General features: G+C 42.7%; 1 protein-coding gene across 1 annotated transcript; it reads right to left on the bottom strand.

Annotated features, from left to right (window-relative positions):
• Positions 1–5,748: 5,748 nt before the first annotated feature.
• Positions 5,749–19,976, bottom strand: dyrk1aa (dual-specificity tyrosine-(Y)-phosphorylation regulated kinase 1A, a; the record flags this gene model as incomplete). The annotated part of the gene is made up of 10 exons (XM_083644036.1): positions 5,749–7,892; positions 8,547–8,653; positions 10,307–10,610; positions 10,691–10,831; positions 10,956–11,102; positions 11,281–11,567; positions 13,864–14,011; positions 15,285–15,473; positions 19,290–19,409; positions 19,959–19,976. The coding sequence occupies 10 exons, from the start codon at positions 19,974–19,976 to the stop codon at positions 7,305–7,307; spliced, it is 2,049 nt and encodes a 682-aa protein (XP_083500162.1). The 3' UTR covers positions 5,749–7,304.
• Between the last annotated feature and the right edge of the window lie 5,246 nt (positions 19,977–25,222).

Genomic DNA, 25,222 nt, shown 5'->3' with positions numbered 1-25,222 from the left:
AGAAACCTGAATGCACCATTTTAGCAGCACATTATGTGTGGAGCTGCCATCAGCTGAGGGACAGCCAGTGAACAGGAGAGCCATCCACATCTGGCTGAAACACAGAACACTTAACACACTGTATTATTTGCACTAGCATCCAGTTTATTGGTTTGTGTGTTTACATTTAAAATGGTAAGTTTTAAGTTTTTAATTTGTTGTTCCAAATAGGTTTTTTGGTCAAAACTAATATTTTATTTTATCTTATTCTATTATATTTTATTCTTTTTTGCTTTGTTTTGTTTTTCTCTCTCTTCTGAAGATTTCAAAATGACAACGGTTATTTACAGATTCTGTGAATTTTTGTTAATATACTGTAATTGCTCACTATTTGCACTATCACCATTTAACTGCCCGTTTATTACTGTTCTGTTATTATTCTGAATAGATTCCGGTCAACAATAGTCTATATTCTATCTTATCACATTCCATTTCATTTTCTTTTCTCTTCCTCTTTGAATATCTTCAGATTTTGTGATTTATGTTAACTGAGGGAGGGCCACCGCTCGACCCAGCCAAGTCTCGGCCAAGGTGCTGGAAAAATAACTAGAGTTACAAATATAAAAGGAATTTCCGCACACTTGAATCTGTACAGATTTCACATTTATTATGGTGAGCTTTCGGTCGGCAAGACCTTCATCAGAGCATACAGATCACAAATGACAGGCAGGCTAATGACTCCTGCTCTGATCATCAGCAGTATGCCGAACACCTGTGCACACTCAGGTAGAAGCAACACCTTCTGGGAATTGTAGTTTTTGGTGTTTGTAGTTCTCAGGCTGTGAGTCCCACTGAAGGGACCTACCAGACTAACTGAAAAAACAGTGTAACACAGGGAATACAGAAAAACAAAGAAACAATCATAAAGCATATTACAGTAAAGTGCCACAAAAAAACAAATATCACAGGTATAGAAAATACCTTAAATTTTTATCAAAGTAAGATAAAAAACTAAATATCAAAAGTAGAGCAGGGAGCTATGAGAGGGTTTCAGGTTGGAGCCGTCATTTGTCAGACCTCCTACTCTACACAAGAAAGAAAGAATTAGTAAACAAGGCAAGAACAGAAAAAACATCCTGATCTACAGCATAACACTCATGTCAAAATCCTCATTAAGGCCAGTGGGTTCTAAAGCATTTAAGGTATCAATCCAGAAGAGCTCTCTTTGGCATAATCTCCTATCTATATCTCCCCCTCTTGGCAGTTCAATATGTTCGATGCCCTGAAAACAAAAAGAAGAAATAGGATGAGAACACAAATTAAAGTGACGAGCTACAGGATAATTAATATAATTTCGTCTGATGGAGCTCTTGTGTTCACTAATCCTTTGTTTCAGCATACGTGTTGTTTTACCTACATAAATTTTATCACATGGACATTTCAATAGGTAGATGACATTTTCTGTACTACATGTGATAAAGCCCTTGACAGGGAAGCTTTTGCCTGATCTAGGATGTCTAAAAACTGGAGTCCTCCATGTGTTGTGACACTGGGCACAATGGCCACATGGATAGTTCCCATCCTTCAGTGGGGCTAGAAGAGTCTGTTTTGGGCTCGTCTTAATATTAGCTCGTTTTCAGGGCATCGAACATATTGAACTGCTATACTACTATATTTGTGATTTATGTTAACAAAATGTCTTGTTTTCTGTTTTTGATTCTTTGTAATTGCTAAGTGTTGCTAATGTATGCTTTGGCAATGTAAGATGGAGAGAGAGAGAGAGAGAGAGAGAGAGAGAGAGAGAGAGAGAGAGAGAGAGAGAGAGAGAGAGAGAGAGAGGCTAGTGTTGAGAATGGGATCTGACCAACGGAGAGAGAGAGGTAGTGTTGAGAATGGGATCTGACCAACGGGGCTCAGCTGGGTGGGCAATTTCTAGTTGTGTTTTTTTACTTGCTATAGGCTATACATCTCTAGTTCATAGTTTGGAATGATAACAATTGCAGACTGGTAGCTTAGTGGTAGTTATCATGCATTGAATATGTGGAGTGGACCCCTAAATTGTCAGATGCGAATTGTGGCGAGTGGCGACAGATCAAAAAATTGGACAACAAAAAAGTCTACTAAATTATCCCCAATTTATAAGTAGGCCTATGTGCTGAAAAACAACATGCTTCTAATGGCTATAGAAAACTCCCCAACACTCTAATTAGGGCCCTATGTCGCAAAGCCCTAATTGTGGGCATGTCGGGCCACTGCGCTTGGCGTCATCTCGGTGCAAAGCTCCATATAGGCGTGTTTATGCCCAAAAGCATTGTGTAGGTGTGATCATGCCCTTAAAAGTCACAGCATCACGTCAGCAGCTTCCTCCTCACTGGGAGGAACAGAGAGAGAAAGAGAGAGGAAGAGATCGAAGGGGGCGAGAGAGAAAAGAGAGATGGGGAGAGCGAGAGAGGGGGAGAGAGAGAGGGGAGAGAACGACAGAGGGGAGAGAGAGAGGATTGAAGGATGAACAAGTTCGGATTCAATATAGATACACCATTAGAAACTAATAACAAAAATTGTGATAACAAAAATTGGTGCTGATGGAACAATATTGGAGGTGACGGATGGCTCGCCCAGCTGGTATCTTATGGACCCCTTGTGTGGGATCCCTTGTCCATTATCTCCTACGAGCACAGACACACTTTGAATGGCTGGTAGCACCACATTGTAATGTTGAATGTTTTTTTCCCTCTCACTTACTTTCTTTTCCTGTGCCTGTTTGTCTTGTTCGTATATTGTAAAAAAAAAAAAAAAAAAGAAATTGCTCAATTCCTAGATGCCTAAGGGATCGTGATTGCCGTATATTATTTGATCCCATATAGACCAGTGGTTCTCAAACTTTTTCACATCAAGCTAAACTGACACAAATTAGACCATGAACGGAAGATAGCATATACACGCCCGCCCGGCACGCAAACCGGGGGCGCATGCGCGAAAAGCAAATAGCGCTTGTACAATACGGCCCCATGACGTTAATCTCAGAATTCTGACTTTTTTCCTCAGAATTCTCACATGATACTCAGAATTCTAACTTTATTTTTCAGAATTTTAACTTTATTCTCAGAATCCTGACTTGGGAGCAGCTTGGGGGACCAAGTGCGAAAGCGGGTTTGAACCCCTAGAGGGCACTCTCACTGCATGAAAATTATACAGTGTGTAGAATTCTAACAGTTTAGTCTCAACTGTGGAGATTTTGTCCAGAATCCTTCACCAACACTAGTCTACTCCAAATTGATCTGATAGTGAGTTAACACAATGGTGATTGAGCCTGTGGCCCATAAGCCTTACATTTTCAGTATTGCAGCATTTATGAACTTGGTGGTTGTGGTGAGTGACACAGGTTAGGCGGCGCTAACACAGACTGGTACTGTAGTGAAATAGAATAACAAGCTACTTTTTTCCGGTCTCTGGTAGCATTACGGGTGGTTACTATACTATGGCCAAACAAACTGACTAATGTCATATGGTCACCATAATGCAACACTGTTTGGATCTCACCTGCAATTACCACTCATCGCCATAGGTGTCACCCAATAGATAAAAACTGAAATCTTCGAGATTATCACTTTAAACTCAGAACTAATGATGATGATGATGATAATGATAATACAATCACAATCACAGCAGGGATAGGTATTTGATTTAAAGCAACTTGTAATTATTTTAGTTTCTATTTACCTGTGAAGTTGTTCTTTTATCCATCATGTAACTTGTATCTATTTTGTACTATTTATTGTAATGTTTACTTGATTCTTAACACTTTATTCTAAAAACAATTTAATAAAGGCGGTTCCAATGTCAAATTAATGTCAATGCTGCTGATTTGACAAGTCACAGTGATGGCTTAATTTAAACACACCTGTGTAATTCTAGTGTTTAGAGCAAACCTGAGGAAGCCAGTAGGCGAAACGCGTTTTTCGCAAATGCCTTTTTTGTACTTTTTAAAGAAAATGAATTAAAGTGAAGCAATTCGGCCTCCTTGTGTGCAGTGACTCTCCTTCTTCAACTACTCATCTGATGTTTCCTGGCATCACCTGCACCAGGGAGTAAATGCTGACAGCTACTATATATATATATATATATATATATATACATATATATATATATATATATATACATACACACACGTTTCAGGGGACTCAATTTAAATTCCAGGCGACCCCAATTGGGGTCACGACCCCAAGGTTGGGAACCACTGGTCTAGGACCTGGCTTAGATCTGTATGGATTTAATTTAGGAGAACATAACTGTTATTTATAGCGATAGGCTAATATGACCCTAGCAAACAACTTGGGATGTGTGTGCCAAAATCCCTAAGTGGGTTAAAAAACCCGAAAATGACCATGTCCTTTTGACACTACAGGTGAATGGGATCACCCCCCTTTAAAGATATCCTCATTCATTTCTACCAGTTTAATCTTAATAATAATAATAAATTTATTTTATATAGCGCTTTTCAATGACCCAAAGACGCTTACAATAGGAGTAGACAGAAAACAAGAAAAATAGAAACGAGCAACAGGCAGGAGATACAAATAACGGTAGCAAAAGTAACACGAGTAACAGGCAACAGATAACAATTAGCATGTCTAATCAGAGATATATGTAAAACAGATGGGAGGGAGAAATATTTTTTGTATTACACTTGGTCTCAAAACTTGTTTATTTAAGAAATGCAAAATAGGCAATATCTAATTTAATATGCATACATTTGCATATACACCGTGGGAGCTACAGCTTTATGAGTTGCTCAAGATGTTCATGTTTAAGGCGTCATAGAAGAGTGTAACATTTTGCACCCAGATCCATTTTTTCCCACAGGGCCAAATGCAAAATGGCAGCTGGCACCAACTTGAAAAAGGAACTTTTCAATCATAGCACCTAGAATCATGTATGAAGACACTTTTTCATGTTGGCCATGAGGATTCCGATTCTGACATCATTTTGACGCAGAAATCCAAGATGCCATCCAGTAGAGTGAAAATGTAGGCCTAACTTTTGAATGAGAAGGTAAGATATGGAGTTTGGGGTTTGCCATTTTTACAGTAAGGTAACAAACAATGATAGCGATTATATTTACAAATCCATGCCTGCCAAACATGTATGGTTTAGTAATGGCAATTTATGTTTTGCATTTCATAATTATGTTCACTGAAAATATTAACCCATTTTACCTAGGTACTGCTGAGTCCATCATTACAAATGCAAGATGCACGGAGGATGATACTGACCAACCTATTCACCCAGGCGGATGCCAGTGACATGGCGGACTACTGGAGGGACTTCCGTATGACAGATGTGCTCATGCAGAATGTGCAGAATGTGAATGTGCAGTCCATAATATCTGCAACTGGGACGAGTATGTCAGCTCTTGCACCATGCTGCCATGGATCATCCATTGTTGTCAACAATAGCTATGGGAGTTGGCTGCCTGACTTCTGGGCAATGCTGACAGCTCTCCCTGATGATCAGGTCACCTCCCTTCGTACCGACTTCACTCCTTCTAAATAAAAGCGCGGAACCTTCAAAATAAAAGCCCAAACCGTTCAAAGTCAAAGCACAGAACATTTAAAATAAAAGCCCAGAACCTTCCAAATAAACCCCCCAAAAACCTTCCAAAAAGCACAGAAGTGTTCAGTGCTTCTGCAGCTAGATCCATTTAAGGGGAGGAAAGGAGGAAACATTTGAGCCAATGCTCAAGACTGCCAGAAAGTCTTTAATGCAGCTTGAACTAGATAGATAGGCACATTTGAAACAACTTGTAAATCACCAATTGAAGGATGAATGCACCAATGTCCAGATTGAAGCCTCTTCCACCTGACTTATGAAAACAAGGACTGGCCTTGTTTCACAGCTCCCATGCTGATACTCTGGAGCCTGCAGAGTATCAACCAGCATGGACATACAATGCCCTTAAAGTCCTTAATAATAAACAAAAATACATCAAAATAAATTCACAAAAGTCAGTATGTCACCTGCATATTTCTAAACAAATTTTTGGAGACTCCAGTGATGACAAAGGACATGCACGGTGTTGCATTGTGCAAAATATTAAATGGTCCAAATATTTGGTGAAAGGCAGGGGTTTACTGAAATCAATTTATATTGCACTGTAGAGCAAAGTAACAAGATTGTTTTTCTACTAGTGATAGTTAAAATTGCTCAGCATGTAATAAAGTACGGAGGATGTCTCCTGTCTTGCCCATTTTTGTTTAGACTGTGCAGAGTGACGAATGCACTTCCATTGTGTGTATTATTTTTGTTTTCTTTTTGTTTGGCTTTTTGAGGAAACCTTACACCAACCTCTGTCAAGGATATAGCTAACAGTAAATATACTGACTTCAACAACAATTCCAGTTTTGCCTACGCAATAGATACAGCCATTTTTACTAACATTTAAAAAAAAGGTCTTGAAACTTGTCAAAGTGCAGAACTGCTACATTATTTGTTCATAGACATCTATGTGCCATAAAAACCACTTTGGTACAATAAATTATCAAAAGGGAAAAAAACATTTAAAATTCACAGCATAATTGTGAGGCTAAAAAGCTGTCACGTACAGTTCTGCGTGTTTTCATTTCCAAAATTAACTGAAGACATTTGAGCACAAGCTCCGGTGGAGAACTAAATGCTGAGGAAAGAAAGACGACAAAAAGCAGGAAGGGACACAGACAGAGCTCATCCCATAGGTCTGCCAAAATACAAAACAAAAAACCATCAAAACATCCACAACAAAACTCTGAGCTTACAAGTTTTGACAAGAACTCCTGCAAGTCAGAAAACATGGAAAGGAAAGCCAAAGAAAGAAAGGCCTTGATTTAAATCACCGTTAATAAAAGACTGTCCTCTCCCCTTTATGGTTTGTTTCAAATGAATCCACTCTCAGCAATGGATGCTCAGTCAAATGGAGTCCTCTGTATGTATCTATAGGCTATCTCTCTGCCGCTTCGCTTGCAGACCATGCAGTTGAGCTGACTTAAAATGAATACTGGTCCGAAGTGCTTAATGTAATTCTGTTGTTTAAAAAAAGAAACATTCTTACTACAATTCCCATATGAACACTGAAAATTGCAAAAAGGAAATGCTAAGGTGAGAACCATATGAGACAAGTGCAATGGTGGGGTTTGAGAAAAGGTTGGTAAAATAGTGGGCGCTATGCATTTGTAGATCAATAATAGCCCCCCCCCCCCCCGTACTTTTTAAGCAGCTTTCATCTCTGTACCCTTTGGGGGGTACACACCACCATAAACAAAAAAGAAAAAATCATCCTATTTTCATTTTAGTCATGAACTGGCGACTGAACTCTGCATGCAGACCCCGGCTATGGCCGACTCGTCTCTGTCCGTGGCCGGTCTCATGGCTCCAGGATAGGTGGGCTGGGCCGCCATTCCAGTCTCCTGTCTGGGGTTGGAGAAGGCGCCCATCCCCATGCTGCCACTGTGTCCAAAGTCTAAGGCTGTGTTTGCAGGGAGGGGGCGCAGCTGGTAGGCCTGGTTCCCAGTGGAAGAGGAGGAGGTGGAGGATGAAGAGGCAGAGGAAGACAGCGACGTCATGGACAGGTGGCCATGGGCCATCTCCACACAGGTGTTATTGGTAGGTGAGTGGTAGCGCTGGGCTCGGGGTCTCGCGGGACCGTGCCGCTGTCCGTGGAATTGGTGGGAGTGGCTGTGATGATGGTGTCTATGGTGATGGTGTCCGTGGTGATGGAGATGGCGATGGGAGGAAGAGCAGGCCGGGGGCGGCAGGGCCTTGGGTTGGTGTGGAGGCAGATGGAAAGTGGTCTCCTGAACAGGATGGCTTTCTCCTGTGGCCACCAGTTCAGCACCGTCACTGCTGCTCCAGCCCACCACCGGGGGGAAGTGGTGCCTGGCCTGCCACAACACACAGCACAACCACGTTTATGCCTTTTAACCACGTTTGATATCCGCGGTCAGCATGGTTATAACTGCAGCCCGGGCAGCTCTACTCTCTGTATAGAGAAGCCTGAATCTGTCAAATGGTTTCCCTGGTGATAAGTTGATACTATTTAGATAAATTACCTTTTTGTACTAGCGAGCATGTATGTATCTATCAGGGTTGTATCAGGTTTCCCACACCTTCTTAAACATCAAATTCAAGGACCATAGTTTCAGACACAGATCAAGGTTAATTAGTTAAAACACTGAGAACTTTTCTAATGTATGTGACCGTGGCAGGTGGCACAAGAAACAAGGATGCACAGACAGCGGAATGTAGCCTATTTACTAATGTGAAGTAAAAAAAAAAATATCAAAAGAACTTCACTTTCTACTCTTGCACAAAATATAGACATTCAAGCACTTTCAATGACCCATGTCTCTTTTCAGAAACTTAAAAAGGCTTTGATTTTTCTTCTCAAATTCACAAACTTTCAAGGATTTCAAGGACCCATGGGAACCCTGATGTATTCAGCGGATCCATTTTGAAAATGTGTAGTAAATATTCACTAACTAATATTTTGGTGATCACATGACTTTGCTGTCCTGTTTGAGTTGAGCAGCACTGACCTCTGTGCAAAGGTTGCTGCAGTCCATGGCCCGAGCAGCGCTGTGTCGATGCTGGTGTGTTGGGTCGGAGCAGGCTCGCCCACTGGTACTGGTCCCAGATGAGCCTCCTGAAATAACAACAAACCAGCAGAGATGATAGTTTCAGTCAGACTCCAGACCTCCACTGTTCTTAAAGCCCCATTCTGTAGTTTTACTATTTGGGGACTGCAGCCCCACCTAAATGCTCGACTTCCCTGTTTGTAAGTTCACATATCAGCCTTATTTGACTGTTTCTGCTTGTACTCTCTACTTGTACAGGTTAATCAACCATGTGCCATGGAGAGCTGAGAGTCTGGATATTTAGACAACAGCAGGTGATTCTACTTCGTTCAAATATACATACTTCAGCATGCGCTGGGACGCGTCATCAGTGATGTTGACTGGGGTCGCAAGGTGTTTCGGGTCATTCCAACATCATACACCCTCGCCCAGTAGACCCGGCCGAGGCCGATTAAGACCCCGACCCGCGTCCCGGAAGCAGCCGCTACGGATCAGCCTTCCTACTCTGTCTGCAACGTTGCCCGCGGAAGGGTTGATCACTCCCAATCCGCTACAATAGAGCCAGTGCTACGTCGCAGCATTGAAAGACCCTTCGGTGCATGGAGGCTAAGGCATTGTGGGTTGTCTCCCAGCCGCTCTCCTCCTTCGTCTTACCGGGCCCTCTCCCAACAACACAGGCAGCTAGTCTGTACCTGGTTGTCAGGCATCCAATGGAAAAATAGATGCCTCAAGAAGGCCTGTGCGCTACTGAGTATGATCACCTCCTCTCCGCTACTGTAGTCATTGAAATTATTGTAATTATTGAAAGTATAACTCAACTAACTCAATTACCTGGTGCAGTATTTAGTTGGAATGAAAACTTGCACACACTTGCCCCTCCATGGCACACACAGTATGGTAGTGAATATGGTATATGGCACACCCCTGCCATATACTAGTGGTCGTCCCAGTCAACAGATCTCAAACCAGTTCAACACTTATGGGAGATGATGGCGCAGCCTGAGACAGCATTTTCCACCATCATCATCAAAACAACAAATGATGGATGTGGAAGCATGGCGTAACATCCAATAGAGTTCTAAATGCCAGATCAATACCCTGTTAATGTTGCCATCTCTTTTCTTTTAAAAGGTTGACCTATGGTCGGGTGCTTGACATTTTTGATATGTGTCTCTTGACAGAAATAAAAGAGCTTTTAATTTAACGTGGCTTTTAATTGACATACTTCAGCGAAAGTTTTCAGTCGTCTCCATGGTAACAGGAGCCGGCCCCTCCCGCCCCCCTCCTCCCAGCAACAGTGTCTCTCCCCTCGGCTTCACTCTGAGGAGGAACGGTTTGTTAACTCCTGTAACATTTTTGCCTTCCTTGGGGTCCAAAACTCATATCTGTATCTCCCCGCATCGCAACGGCTTGCTCCTCTTTTCAGAAAATCGCTCCGCTTCTCCAGACCTCCACTCCGCCCACACTGAGGCCTGTCTGTTTTCCCTGGAAGGAGGACAGGCGGGCTGTCAGACACTGCTACACTCACGGAACTCTCTCTCTCTAGTCAATCACAGTGTGCGACAAAATATGACCGGACATAACATTCTTCAGGCATGCAACACCAAAGAAAAGTGTGGAGAGACACTTTCCTGTCGCTAAAGAGGTCATATCTGTCGAGAGACAGTTTCGAAAGTGTCAAGCAACCAACCATAAATCAACCTTAAGGCAGTGTGATGTACCTGAACTGGAGGAGGTGCTGGAAGTGGTTCCTGAAGACTGGGAGTGCTCCAGTGCAGGGCTGGTGGACACGCTGCTGCTTGTGTTGGTCCCTTCATCAGCAGTCTTCTTGAAGAAGCTGTGCTGCAGTGCGTAGTAGGGCTGGATGCGACTCTTCTGGTCATAGTCCAGCATCCGCAAGATGAGGTCCTTGAACTTTAAGTAATCGGCAACAGCATGCCCCGACTCCCCTGCTCGCCGCCCCCCGGGACCCCCTGCTTCCACACCAAGAATGCTGTGCAGCTTGCGGGTACCTGGCAGCTTATACTAGATGAGACCAGAGAGGTGTTAGAATGAGATTTCCATTTTTATTTCACTTTGACATGAAAGGCGTCTTATTGACATACCCTTTTACCATCTTTGGTCCTCTTGATACTCCATGTACTGTCTGACATTTTCTCAAAGAACTTCCTTGCTTTGGGTGCCAGGTCCAGTAAGTGGTTTGGGGGAACACCTAGCACTTCCACTATTTTGTTCATTTGATCCACCTTGGAAACAATGGACACAAAATGTCACAGAGGAATGAAATAAGATTGTGACAACCAATGATGCACAATAGAGAAAGAATGAGAAAGGTGATCTTCGGTAATGCCAACAGAGTCTCCTACCTACCTCATTGGCTCCGCTGAAGAGAGGTTCTCCTGTGTGCATCTCCACCAGGATGCAACCCAGTGACCACATGTCAATGGCCAAGTCGTAAGGCATGCCCAGCAGCACCTCTGGGGAGCGATAAAACCTACTCTGGATATACTGGTAGATCTAATGGGAGAAAATGGAGATGGGGATGATGAACTACTAGAACAACATTGGAACCTTCCACAATCTGAACCCGTTGCCATACTCACAGTTGGTGAAAATATCAACCCATCAACCAAGAGGCTTGCAGTGTGAACGCATAGAGATAACTTATTCTCAGCCCCACAATCAGCATACACACCCTCTGTCCCAGCTGACAGGAGCTTCCAAAGTCGACTATCTTGATGGCACTCCTCTTGGGGTTGCAGAGGAGGATGTTCTCTGGCTTCAGGTCACAGTGGATGATGCTGAGTTCAGGTGTAGCCAGGAAAAGCAGCGCTGTGCACAACTGCTGGGCAAACTTGCGCGTGAGGTTCAAGGAGACACCACGGAAGTTGGTGTTGCGCAGCAAGTCATACAGGTTGTAGGAGAGCATCTCAAAAACCAAGCACAGGTGGTTGCGGAACATGAAGTGACACTTTAGGTGGACTGGTGAAGAAAGAAAGAAAGACAATCAAGAAAGACATCAAGTCTAAATAATAAATATGTAGAAATATATACAGTTGTCGATCAAATATGGGCAGGGTTGCGGAGTAACGGGATACATGTATTTAAAATACAAAATATGACTACGGTAACTGTATTCCATTACAGTTACAGTTTAAATTGGTGGTATTCTGAATACAGTTACTGTCTTTAAAAATATACACTTTAAGGGATTTCTGGTACGTTATTTGGGGATTAGAGATGCACCAATTGATCGGCACTTGACCGGAAATGGCAGATTTTCAGCTGATCGGCCATGACTGGTGAGTGACCTGTGCCGGTCAGTCTACATATCCGATTCTGTGCGCCGGTTAGAGCTGCCACGATAAAAAAAAAAAAAAAAAAAAATCGACAATGATTATCGATTATGAAAATAATCGTTAGTGGCAGCCCTAGTGCCAGGCAGCTCCCCCCCCCCCCCCTTTTTTCACGTGACGTGCGCGCACCCCAAAGCAGCGAGACAGGCAGCCACCACACCACACACACAGCAGCATGTCCTCCTCAGTGTGGACATTTTTCACCGTCAGTGAAGAAGACACAAAGCTCGCAATTTGTCACACATGCAGGTCAAAAATAAGCCGCAGAGGAACAACTGGCCGAGTCCCGCTCGCTGGAGTCCAGTCTGAGCGGCTCCGCTCACCTCCATCCCTCTCCCTCTCTGCTCCCTCTCCCCTGCAGCACCCGACCACAGTGCACCACAGCCGGCTTGGCGAGGTGAATGTGAGCCCTGTGTCCAGTATACAGGAGAGGACTAGGCCTATTTGTTTCGTATTGCGAATAGAACATAATAAAAAACCGCATTGGACTCAGTGTTCAAGGTTTTCTGTGCGTGACGATTTTTTCCCGGATGGCAGATAAAAAAAAGCATACGAAATTTCAGACTGTGTGTGTAAACTCTGATATTCAGACTGAATCGTCAACTCATAAACTCATTTCCTCTTCTACTCAAGAACAGCCTAGAACAGCCAAATCCACAATTGTGGAGTGTGCGTGGCTTCGAAGCTCTGGAGGAGCCAGGCTATAAACTCCTTGTCCACGGATAACATTTTGATGTTCTGTTGCATCCGTTTTCTTTTGGAAAAGTAAATGCATGATAGCTGTGGCTGTGGGATATACTGGAATTTATTTGTTTATATTCATTGTATTTGCCCCCAAAAACGAAAAGCGCTGTCCAGTAACCTGGAACACTTTCATTTTGAGATGTGTTTGAGTGAGATGGTCCTACCTCATGCAAATGATAACAATTGTTACATGAATCTTAATTGTCTATTAAAGCAAAGTTACAAAAATGTTTGTGTAAGGTGTCAATTATTGTTCTTAGAAAGAAAATCGGAATCGGCCAAAATCGGTATCGGCAAGTCAGACTATTCAAAAATCAGAAATCGGAACTGGCCAAGAAAATCACAATCAGTGCATCCCTACTTTATTTGTTTGTTTTGTTTTATTTGCTCTAAAATTGATATGAGGCATTTCCCATAAACACATTTTTTTGAATGTGCAACAATATATATATATATATATATATATATATATATATATATATATATATATATATATATATATATATATATATATATATATATATATATATATATACACATACACATATATATACACATATGTTTTCAATGCCCTTTGTCTGTTTTAGGGCTGCTCCCGACCAAAGACTTTCCTGGTCGATTGTTAGTGGGCGTTGGTTCAAGCCATTTGTTGGCTAATCGTTGCACATTTATGATATTAATTTAATTATTAAAATTTTTTTTTTTTTGATACAGCCAAGTCTCAGCTGCTCACGATCACAGAGTATGTTCTGTCTCCGGCTTGGCTAATGGAAGGTAGCACCAAAGCTGTGTGCCAGCCAGAGTCCTACATGGGCCCAGTTTTGCAAACCCGGCCCCATTAATATAAGACTCCACCCATCACCAAAAACACAGGCTATACTGTACAGTCACTCACAAAAACTTTATTAGCCGCTGAGAGGCTAGGTAGGAAGGCTAATGTTATCTGTCCGACTCGTTGGCTCAAATCAAACACGTCGTCTCCGCGGCTGAGTTTTGAATGTTTATTGTGTGCAGTCTGTAGCATCTAATTAGCATTTAATGAATCATTTCATAATTTGTTTTGTAATCACTAGATTACACTACAAAATCAAATCAAATGTACTGTATGGTGTTCTGTAGATACATGCAGCCTCAACACAATTTGGTAGCCCTATATTGAAGGTAAAAGCACACCTCACCTATGTAGTACTTCATGTCCATGTCATGCTTGTTCATGAGCTCCAGGAGTCGGACTTCAATCTGGGCTTGATTATAAAAGGCCTTCTTGTTCTTGATGATCTTAATTGCCACCCACTCCTGTTCACCTCGGTCATATGCTTTTACAACCTGGGGAGAAACAGAGGCCAAACGCAGATTTCCATTACTAGCAGGCTTATCAAATTGCATTAAGCAAGTTTTAGCCACGTAATCAGCCTAAATCAGGAAGTGATGCCGCAGTAAAGAAGAGTGTCCTCTTATCTCTACTACTATAATTGGGCGGCCGATTTCCGGCGCAGCACACAATTGCTCAACTGCGCATGCTCACAACGGGAGAGAGAGGGAGAGAGCGAGCGAGCGAGCGAAAGGGAGGGAGAGAGCAAGAGTGCATAAGGGTGAGAGTGAAAGAAAGGGGCATATAAGCCTAGGAATCGAGCGCACGTAGCGCGCGAGATCCCTAGTTAGTTAAAATCATTTTAATATCAGTGGAGGAAAAACCAATTGGTGATGGTCCCTTCAATCGCCAATATACAATTTGATCGTTAATCGGAAAAAGCCTCAGTCCCAGTTCAGGAGACACAGGTTTCACAACTCTTTAACTAGTCCCCGATTAAAGAAGATTTTCTTTTCTTAGAGACCCAATCCAATATATGGTTTGGTAAAGATCAGAACGTTTGCTTTTACCCAATTATCCCAAACCTATGACTAGCCATAATCACTAATAATAATAACAATAGCTGGGTCTGAGACAATGTCCAGGAGAATTTTGTCTCTTTACTTTTACTGCAAGAAACGTGGATGTATTTCACAAGATAACTTTGCCGTGTCACACTGTAAATGGTCTGGGCAATGCACTGCGCTCGCAGTTCTGCCTTTTTCTTTCCACCAAACATCACTTTATGAATTAACATGTAGATACTAGGCATCTCGCGCGCTCGATTCCTGGGCTCGCCCGCCGTGCGGGCTCGCTACTCGCCCGTCCTGCAGCTCGCATTCGCCCCCTGCGCGTCCTTGCCCGCAGCTCGGCTGCTGTGTGGCCTTGCCTGCCCTATTGGCGCGTGTCTCCCTCAGTCTCTCCCCCCTCTCTCTCCATCTTGTCATCAGTGGTTTATGACATCACTGATGATGTCAGTGGTTTATGACATCACTGATGATGTCACAGTGGGATTTATGACATCACAGTGGGACATGGGACAGGGGACAGAGAAACAAACAAGACAGAGCCCTAGCTCTCATTTATATACTGATGATGATGATGACTGATCCTCGTGTAAATTTCACACACAATTCTATGAAAGTTTGAGAACATCCATTTAGAATGTAAAAAATGAAAGTGAAAAAAGCTAAAGCACATACTGACAACAATGTTTACATGACTATAGTATGAGTTAACCTAACCAACCTGCCCAAAAGATCCTTTTCCAATTAAGGAGTCAATCTCATAGCGGTCCATCCATTTCTCCCCGTTCTTCACTATGTAGTCATAGTTGTCATCATCGTAGCCATCGTTGTAGAGTTTCCTGTCTTTCTTGTGATTGGAGTCTTCCTCCTGGCCCTGCTGGTGCCTCCGCTTCTTTTTTGCATAGTATACCTGTGGATCAAAGGGTTTACTTTTTTACCAACACATTTAAAGGGATCAAAGGCAATGTGATGGGAGACTGTAGGCAATTCAATCAAGCCTAATGATATAGTATACGGAACTCTATGGCTCTATGTATTGATTTAATTTGATAACCTATAACCTATAACCATCATTTTTGCTGTTCATTTCCCCAACTAAAAGATTTTCTACCCTATTTGAATGTGTAAAGTGGTTGAATCAGCTGCACATACGGTGGTTTTTGTCTCATCTGTGCCCATCTGGAATTTTGGTTACTCGGTGCGAACTTGACTACGATGAAGTGGGAGGTGAGGTGCAAGCAGGGGGTGCATGATGATCAGGCAGCAATTTTGGTGTTAAAGCAGCTACGAGGAACTTTCATTTTGTGTTGATTGTGGCGGTGCCTGTGGACAAAGGTGGTACTGTTCACCCGGAATGAAAACTGCATTTCATGAACACCGAGGCTCCTCCCTCTGTCTCCACGGGGCTGTCTGAGCAGCGGCAGGACAGGCAGGGCTTCTCCGAGTCAGCGAGCCTCCCCCACTGTTGTATTTACTGCATAAGGTTGACGTCACTGCTTCATTCACCGGCCAGAAGAAAAAATACAACCAGTTTGACATAACATGCAATGGATGCTCTGCCCGGTCAGCACAATAGGCATTTGGAATAACAATATACTACATATTCATTTAGGCGAATGGGAAGGTGTGTTCAAACTTTTGACTGGTACCATAGAAATCGCCAATCTCCTCGCCAATGGTCTACCTTGCTGATGTAGGTAAGATGTGAGGCATCAGTATTACATTTAGACTGCTTCATAACCAGTTCCTCATAGCCGCTTTAAGGATGACCAGGATTAGCGCTTGAGCTGCCCTCCTGTTCAGACCAGGTCAATGGAAAATGGTGCAGTCGTGTTTTGTGTGCTACTTTCAAGCTTTTACCTAGCTTACCCTTTTTGTGGATGTATGATGGCCATTTGTACATATTAGGCTGCATTTCCACTTCGGTTCTTCGTAGGGGTTGTTCTACAACCCAGGTTTTACGAGTGAGAACGAGGATTCTCACACACCCAGCCTTGCTGCCTTCGTTATGGAGCAGCAAAGTTGCTGGATGCTTGCGAGTGATATGTGTTGGCTATTGGCGCGGACGTGACTCCATTCACGGGGGCGGAACGGGTGGCCGCGTCATAGCCAAAGCCATGATGCTTTACATTTCTATCCGCTGCGAGGTGCAGCTTGGCATAGTGTGAGAATCCTCATTCTCACTTGTAAAACCTGGGTTGTAGAACAACCCCTACGTTTTGTAATATCTTGTTGAGGTTTGTAGGTTTTGATCAGTAGGGTTTTGTCTAGGGATGCACCTATTGATCGGCACGTGACCGGAAATGGACGATTTTCAGCTGATCGGCGTCAACTGGTGACCCGCGCCGGTCAGTCCACATAGCCGATTCTGTGCGCCGGTCGGCTCCCCCTTTTTTTGTTTGGTCAATGACCTGCAGCTGCACGATGCACGCGTTCACGTGACGTGTGCGCACCCCAAGGCAGAGAGACAGACGGGCTGCAGCCAAAAGGGAACACACGCCAGCATGTCCTCCTCATTGTGGAAATTGTGCAGTTTGTCACACATGCAAGTGGAAAATAAGCCACGGAGACAGAGGTGTGGCCGAGTCCCGCTCTGCTGTAGTCCACTCCAGTCTGAGCGGCTCGCTTCACCTCACTGCCCCCTCTCTCTCCCCAGCCACAGCGCAACACAGCCGGCTTGGCAAAGTGAAGGTGAGATGGAGCCCTGTGTCCACACCAGTATGATATGGTTACCGTTCCCCGACCTGCTGCAGCTGCAGTCCACATCACCGCTGCTGCAGATAAGCTGCTGCTGCAGGCTGTCAGTCATGTTGTGATGTGGATACAGGAGAGGACGACGAACATAATAATAAAACGCATCGGACTCAGTGTGCAAGGTTTTCTGTGCGCGATTTTTTTTCAGATGGCGGATTAAAAAAACGCATACGAAATTTCGGACTCTGTGTGTAAACTCTGATATTCAGACTGAATCATCAACTCAAACTCATTTCCTCATCTACTCAAGAACAGCCAAAACTGTAGAGTGGGCGTGGCTTCGAAGGTCTGGGCTTCAGACCTATCAATAGACCAAATCAGCGGGATGTTTACATTTACTTCCGGGTACCCCTGAGGTCCACACATTATAATGGCGGTGGACGGCACAAACTGACGTGTTGAAGACAAAAACAGGCTAAGAAGACAAAAATGGTTCGTCCGTGTTGTGTTGTTGTTTAATATCATTCATAACAACACTTTCACTAACGTTAGTGGAGACCAGACTAGCTAATTTACCTGTTGGACCAGACTAGAGTAGACTTGAAGCTAAATTAAATTGACGTGGCGTCAGTAGCTCTGTCTGTACCAGGCTCTTTCTCGCCGAGAAGAGCCTGGTGACGCGAGGTTACTCTGTCTGTAACGTTAAAAAACAGCGAGTTTGATAGACAAACAAACGTTATTAGCTAGCTAACACTACATAAAACAAACACAGAAGAAAGGCTAGATACGTCGGACAAGCATGTTTACCAACCGTTTAACCATTTAAATTGAAAGTAGTCGGCCGAAAACAACGAGAGGGTTTGACAGCATTTATTTGACAACACGCACATTTAAACCTGCCGCCTTCCCCAAGTGGTACCCGGAAGTAAATTTGTTTACATGGTGACGTCACGGTGATTTGGTCTATAGGCTATAAACTCCTCGTCCATGGATAACATTTTGATGTTATGTTGCGCCTGTTTTCTTTTGGAAAAGTAAATGCATGATAGCCGTGGGATATACTGGAATTAATCGTTTTATATTCATTGTATTTGCACAAAAAAAGAAGCTCTGTCCAGTAAACTGAAACACTTATTTTGAGATGTGTTTGAGTGAGATGGTCCTCCTCATGCAAATGATAAGAATTGTTACATGAATCTTAATTTTCTATTAAAGCAAAGTTACAAAAAATGTTTGTGTAAGCTGTCAATTATTGTTCTTAGAAAGAAAATCTGACAAAATCGGTATCAGCAAGTCAGACTATTCAAAAATCGGAAATGGCCAAGAAAATCGCAATCGGTGCATCCCTAGTTTTGTCATACCTCGTTGATGTGTGTAGGTTTTGATCAGTAGGGTTTTGTCATACCTTGTTGATGTGTGTATGTTTTGATCAGTAGGGTTTTGTAATACCTTGTTGATGTTTGTATGTTTTGATCAGTAGGGTTTTGTCATACCTTGTTGATGTGTGTATGTTTTGATCAGTAGGGTTTTGTAATACCTCGTTGATGTGTGTATGTTTTGATCAGTAGGGTTTTGTAATACCTCGTTGATGTGTGTATGTTTTGATCAGTAGGGTTTTGTCATACCTCGTTGATGTGTGTATGTTTTGATCAGTAGGGTTTTGTCATACCTCGTTGATGTTTGTATGTTTTGATCAGTAGGGTTTTGTCATACTGTACCTTGTTGATGTTTGTATGTATGTTTTGATCAGTAGGGTTTTGTCATACCTTGTTGATGTTTGTATGTTTTGATCAGTAGGGTTTTGTCATACCTTGTTGATGTTTGTAGGTTTTGATCAGTAGGGTTTTGTAATACCTCGTTGATGTTTGTATGTTTTGATCGGTAGGGTTTTGTCATACCTCGTTGATGTTTGTAGGTTTTGATCAGTAGGGTTTTGTAATACCTTGTTGATGTTTGTATGTTTTGATCAGTAGGGTTTTGTCATACCTCGTTGATGTGTTTGTAGGTTTTGATCAGTAGGGTTTTGTCATACCTCGTTGATGTGTTTGTAGGTTTTGATCAGGTCAATTGAGAGTTTCCTCAAGGGAGCAGAGGACGGGTCACGAAAGCACTGCGGCATACACCTTTGTAACATGACAACATCAGGGGTAACCTTAAAAACACAATGGACACACAAACAGACAATTTATTACCACATCAGGGGAAAAAATCAATTTACTGAATCAAATTAAAGCCCCAATCAGTAACTTTTTCACCTTAATATAACAGCTTTTCAGTCATTTAAGATGGTAGACTGACTTGTAACAGGGAGAATGTCACCTCTATTGGTCACACACCGCCCTCCAAAGGCCTCTCCTGGGACTAAGCAGTTATGTGCCTGCAAGATGCGCAGGCACACAAGATGCGCACATGCGCTGTACAGCGGAAGCGTTGTGTTCATGAAAACAAGGAAGTAACTCGGTGCAGATTTGCTACGAAAACGACATTTCACGTAACTATGGATTATTATTTCATCACGTGGTGAGTACCCGATGTCACAACATGTACATAGAGCTTTCTGGCGCTGTGTTTTGTTGTTGACTTTGAACGGCGATATCGATACCGATACTGTTGCACCCAGAGGGCGCAGTTTCTCCAATAGCAAAACTTGGAAAAGTTGCTGAATGGGGCTGTGAGTTTGGAGCATCCGCTGAGACTCCACCTTCAGAGTCTGCAGCATTCCCGTTGGCTCCGCCTTTTGAGTCTGGAGTTTCCGCTGAGACTCCACCTTCGGGGTCTGCAGGATCCCCTTTGGCTACGCCTTCTGAGTCCCAGCATCCCCTGAGGTTTTGCCTTCATAGTTCGCAGCGCCCTCTCTGGTTGTATGTTGATCTCGTCGGTCGGGCCGGGCCGTTCATGTGGCAAGTCTCTCAGGTGGCGCCCGTAGAGGGAGGGTACTGTTATGTGATGTGATGTCATACCTACATCTCCTCATGAATATGAACTGTTAGATGATCATGACTACATCACTATCTGACTACGTCACTGGACGCTGTTAGGATGTCATCATTGGGATGTCGACAGTGATGATGTCATAATTTATGATCATGTCATCTTTGATGGTCTCACTGATGATGTCATAACACAATGTGGTGTCATATTCGGGACCTATAAAGGTTTGCTCTGCAAGTCGTCTGCATGTGTCCATAGATTCATCTCACGGCAACCTTCTGCAACAGTTCCCATCTTCGAACCTTGCACTCAGCTATCAAGTGCTACAGCGTTCCTAGTTATCAAGACTTCAGTTTACCAAGTGTGTCTTGGCCATCAAGTATCCGCACGTAAATCCTCCAGTTTCACAGTTTACCTAACATTTGACCACCAAAATGTAATCAGTTCATCCTTGAGGCCAAGTGGACATTTGAGCCAAATGTGACGAAATTCCATCAAGGCGTTCCTGAGATATTGCATTAACGAACTAGAAATTGGCATTTGTGAGGTCACAGCGACCTTGAACATTGACCTTTGACCACCAAAATCGAATCAGTTCATCCTTAACTCCAAGTGGACATTTGAGCCAAATGTGACGAAATTCAGTCAAGGCGTTCCTGAGATATGTTAACGAGCTAGAAAATGGTGTTTGTGAGGTCACAGTGACCTTTGAACTTTGACCACCAAAATGTAATCAGTTCATGAACCAAATGTGTGGAAATTCCATCAAGGCATTACTGTATCGTGTTAACGAGCTTGAAAATGGCGTTTGTGAATTGTGAGGTCTCAGTGACGCGTGATTTCTAACCCCACATAGGATAAGCAATAACCACGCCCTGTGGCGCCGGGATTGGCCAGGAGCATTGAAGCTTGGGACTAAAGCACCTGGGTTTTTTCATCTTTTAAAATAAAGATGTTTAAAAAACTATTGCTTGTTACATTTTCAGTGCTGTAGCCTACCTTTTCTCTGGGTAAGAATTGAGCTTGAAATTAACGATATGATACATTATATTATATGAGCTATGAACGTGAACACAACACCGTTTATATTATTGCATGTTTTTATAGATTGTGTACATCGTGTAGATTACAATTATTATGCTTATTATTATTATTACTATGCTAAGGAAGGTAGGTGACCATAATTAATTTCAATGTCCGCTCTCGAAATCGCTGTCCGTTCTCAAGAGCTATTCAGTTGGTTCATGAAATCGCTGGGCTGCGTGCCCTCCAGTGTTGCTCCTGGCCAATCCCGGCGCCACAGGCCGTGGTTATTGCTTATCCTATGTGGGGTTAGAAATCACGCCTCAGTGACCTTGACCTTTGACAACCAAAATGTAATCAGTTCCTCCTTGAGTCTAAGTGGACGTTTGAGCCAAATGTGCCGAAATTCTGTCAAGGCGTTCCTGAGATATCGCATTAACGATCTAGAAAATGGCGTTCGTGAGGTCACAGTGACCTTGAACTTTGACCACCAAAATCTAATCAGTTCATCCTTGAGTCCAAGTGGATGTTTGAGCCAAATGTGACGAAATTCAGTCAAGGCGTTCCTGAGATATTGCGTTAACGAGCTAGAAAATGGCATTTGTGAGATCACAGTGACCTTGAACTTTGACCTTTGACCACCAAAATGTAATCGGTTCATTCCTCCTTGAGTCCAGTGGATGTTTGAGCCAAATGTGCCATAATTCAGTGAAGGCGTTCTTGAGATATCGCGTTAACGAACATCGGACGTACGTACGGATGTACGGACAACCCGAAACCATTATGCCTCAGGCTCGGCTATCGCCACCGGAGGCATACAAATGTATGAATCATGAAAATAAATGAAACGTTCAAATAAATCTGCTCAGGAGGCAATACTTGCAACTCTTTCACTCCATGTCCTATTTGTAATGTTATATGTTCTTCAAAAGGTGGGTTATCATTCATTCATTCCATCGCGATACGAGGGATCAGCCGAGCAGCATTTTGGTAAACAAACCTCGTCACTGGGTGGCAACGGCAATGGAACCCTATGGAGCCCAAGTGGCACGAGGCTTGAATGTCTGACTCTAGCCAGTTAACTCTGTTTACATTTAAAAAGCTGCGACAGTGCACACAACTTTAACACGACATGCCTATATTATACATCAAAACTCTTGAGCTACTTCTGCTCTCACTCAGAATGTCAAAATTTGGGGTGGGACAAAATATCGATACTCACGGTATCGCGATATTTCCACTTGCGATACGTTATCGATACACTGGCACCAAGTATCGATATGTTATTAAAATATGCAGGATTTTTTAAACTGATTCCCCCACAGCCATTTTGATAAACAAAACCTAGGGTTGTCAAAAATATTGATACTTAGGTACTTACTCGATAGGCTACTAAACATTTTTAAACGGATACAATACTCATGTTCTACAGTATCAAGTTTATCGATACCAGCAGGCAGCAGCGAGCGCTCCCTCTGCCTCCTCCACACAGACACACACAGCACCGCAGCTGTTAGCTACATTAGCTAATCCCACTACTGCTGCTGTAACCACTTCACCAACACCGGGCTCAAAACGCCAGTGTGAGTGACCAAATGTTTCACTTGTTAACCAGTCGGAGTGACGCTCTTTCCAGTAACATATTGGCTTTGAAATCTTAGCTATATTAAATATGCAGTCAGACTACATAGCTGAGGAGGATCTGTTCTTCAAACCAAGATGAGTAGTATTAAAAACACAGGGGATAATGTTAACGTTAGCTAGCTAGGTGTTTAACCTAACTACAATACCACCCAATGAATATGAATAAATATGAATATGGCCTTAAATAATGCTGCTGCTGCGTTTGTGGAAGCCAGCTAACTTTAGCTTAGCTTTTGGCTCTGGTGGTGACACCTCAGCTGGGTCAAACTAGCGACAAATAGACAACGTGGTAGGAAGTATCCTAAATACTTACACCAAAATAAAATCATGTAATTACTGCGCTGTTTTATTAGATTACATTTTGCACTTAACGTTAGCCTAGGTATGCAATGCATACATGCTGTAGATGGAAAATGTACTATGCTTTTGAACCAATTCCTCTTTCTTTTTATTTTCACGTTGCAACATACGCGAATATGGGTATTATTTAGGAAACTGTTAACACTACCGGAAGTCCTAATTTGTTGTTTCTAGATCACTTGACACTAGTTTACAGCTGATGTTATCCGACTTAACGTCAGCATTAGCGTATTATTTAGATATTTCACGTTGATGATTGATGATGAACGAGCATAACTAACGTCAAAGTTAATTACAATAATACTCCTGAAAATTCGAATGACACAATGTAGCTCTGTTTTGAAATAAGGTTAGCTTAGGGTAACCCATATAGCCAGCGTTAGCCGTTAGCTAGCGTTAACGTTGATTTAGCTAACATGATCTTCCATAACTTGTTCGAGTATGAGTATTGTCTATTTCGCCTGTGGAATTGGTGACAAATGTGAACATTAATTCACTCCGTTGAAGTTGTCATCCACATCGCACCGTTAGCGTTTAACTTCACTAGCTAACGTTACCTTTACTGCCATCAGTAATCATAACATGCTGCATCTTATCTCTGAATGAATGTTCGCTATCGTCACTGCTAGCTTTCATTATCTTGTGTGGTCAGGTTAGCTAACCTTTCCTAGCTATCTTCATGAAGCTATGTATTGTTGGTTGAACTCACCTTTGCCTTCCCGAGGGCCTGTCATTTGATCTATTCAGTTAAAATGTTCGCATGTATCCCGTCCAGTGCCTCTCGGCAATTTAGAAAATCCAATGAATTCTCCTCCATAGGGCCGCTGTGATTTCCCAAAGAGCTAAAGCTAGCATTAGCAACAACAGCGCCTCTCCTAACGTTACAGCACATCCAGCGGTCTGAGGATATCAGATGGCTGATAATTCAATTTCATTGACGGAGGTAACGTTTCCAAGACATGGAAATGTTTAAATCTCAAATCGGGAAGCCGTTGATGAATTAATTTCATTTTGAATTTTCTCAAAATGGCGCGCCTTCCAAACATACGCACGAAACCCAGCGAGAGAGAAAGTGCAGACTGCTTTAAGACTGCACTGGTGAAATATTATTATATTGGGCTACGGTTTGATTTGTTCCGTCGGGTAGGAGTCGCCTGTGTACAGGTGTTGAAAATTGGCGTTCTGCTATATACACTTGACACTGTGTATCTGGTTACTGTGCATACATGTATGTTATGCTCTGTGATGTCCATAACTTAACCTAACAGTCCCTACACCTTCTGCCATTGATCTGAAAGAACAGTTCATTGTTGGAATCACTGTCATGTTTTATTTTCATTTTAGAAATAAGCTGTGACTGTGACACAATTTGACCAAAGCCCAAAATCCCCAAGCCTTTTCAGACTGGGCTTGAGAGTGAAAACACCAGTCTGAGCTCCTGCTGGTATTGGTGGGAAAAAGGGGGAAAAAACAACTTTTGATGATGACAGTAGGCCTATATACTTTATTATGCCCTGAGGCAGAATTTATTATTTCTCTTAACCGCACCACAGGGAGTTCAGGATCAGACAGAATATAACACTCTTGAAAAAGTGTCTACTAAACGTAGCAGATAGGTTAAACTAGGCACAGGGCCGGTTCCAGAACAAGATGACTAGGGATGCATCCTAGATAGGAAGGGGTGCACATGCACGGGCCGACCCCGGTGGCCGCCCGGCCGCCCGAAAAATTTTACATGTTATTTTACAAAAAATAATGCATTTTACCATCATTTCACGTAGAATGATACCAGCCAAGCAAGAATATTTCAAGTGCTTTACTGAAATATTTGGACCATATAATGATAATACAATTATCTCAACCTTAAAAGGTGCCAAAAAGCCATAAATTCACATCAAAGAACAAAGAAAAACAACAATTATAATTAAAGTTTAAACAGTTAGTGTTTTTTTACCACTCTTTTCAACTGAGCATGCAGACAATTAAAATAAGGGTGCAATGCGTGCT

This window comes from Poromitra crassiceps (genome assembly GCF_964638095.1).
Source record: "Poromitra crassiceps genome assembly, chromosome: 1".
NCBI classification, from domain to species: domain Eukaryota; kingdom Metazoa; phylum Chordata; class Actinopteri; order Beryciformes; family Melamphaidae; genus Poromitra; species Poromitra crassiceps.
This window is presented reverse-complemented; position numbering and strand designations above follow the sequence as displayed.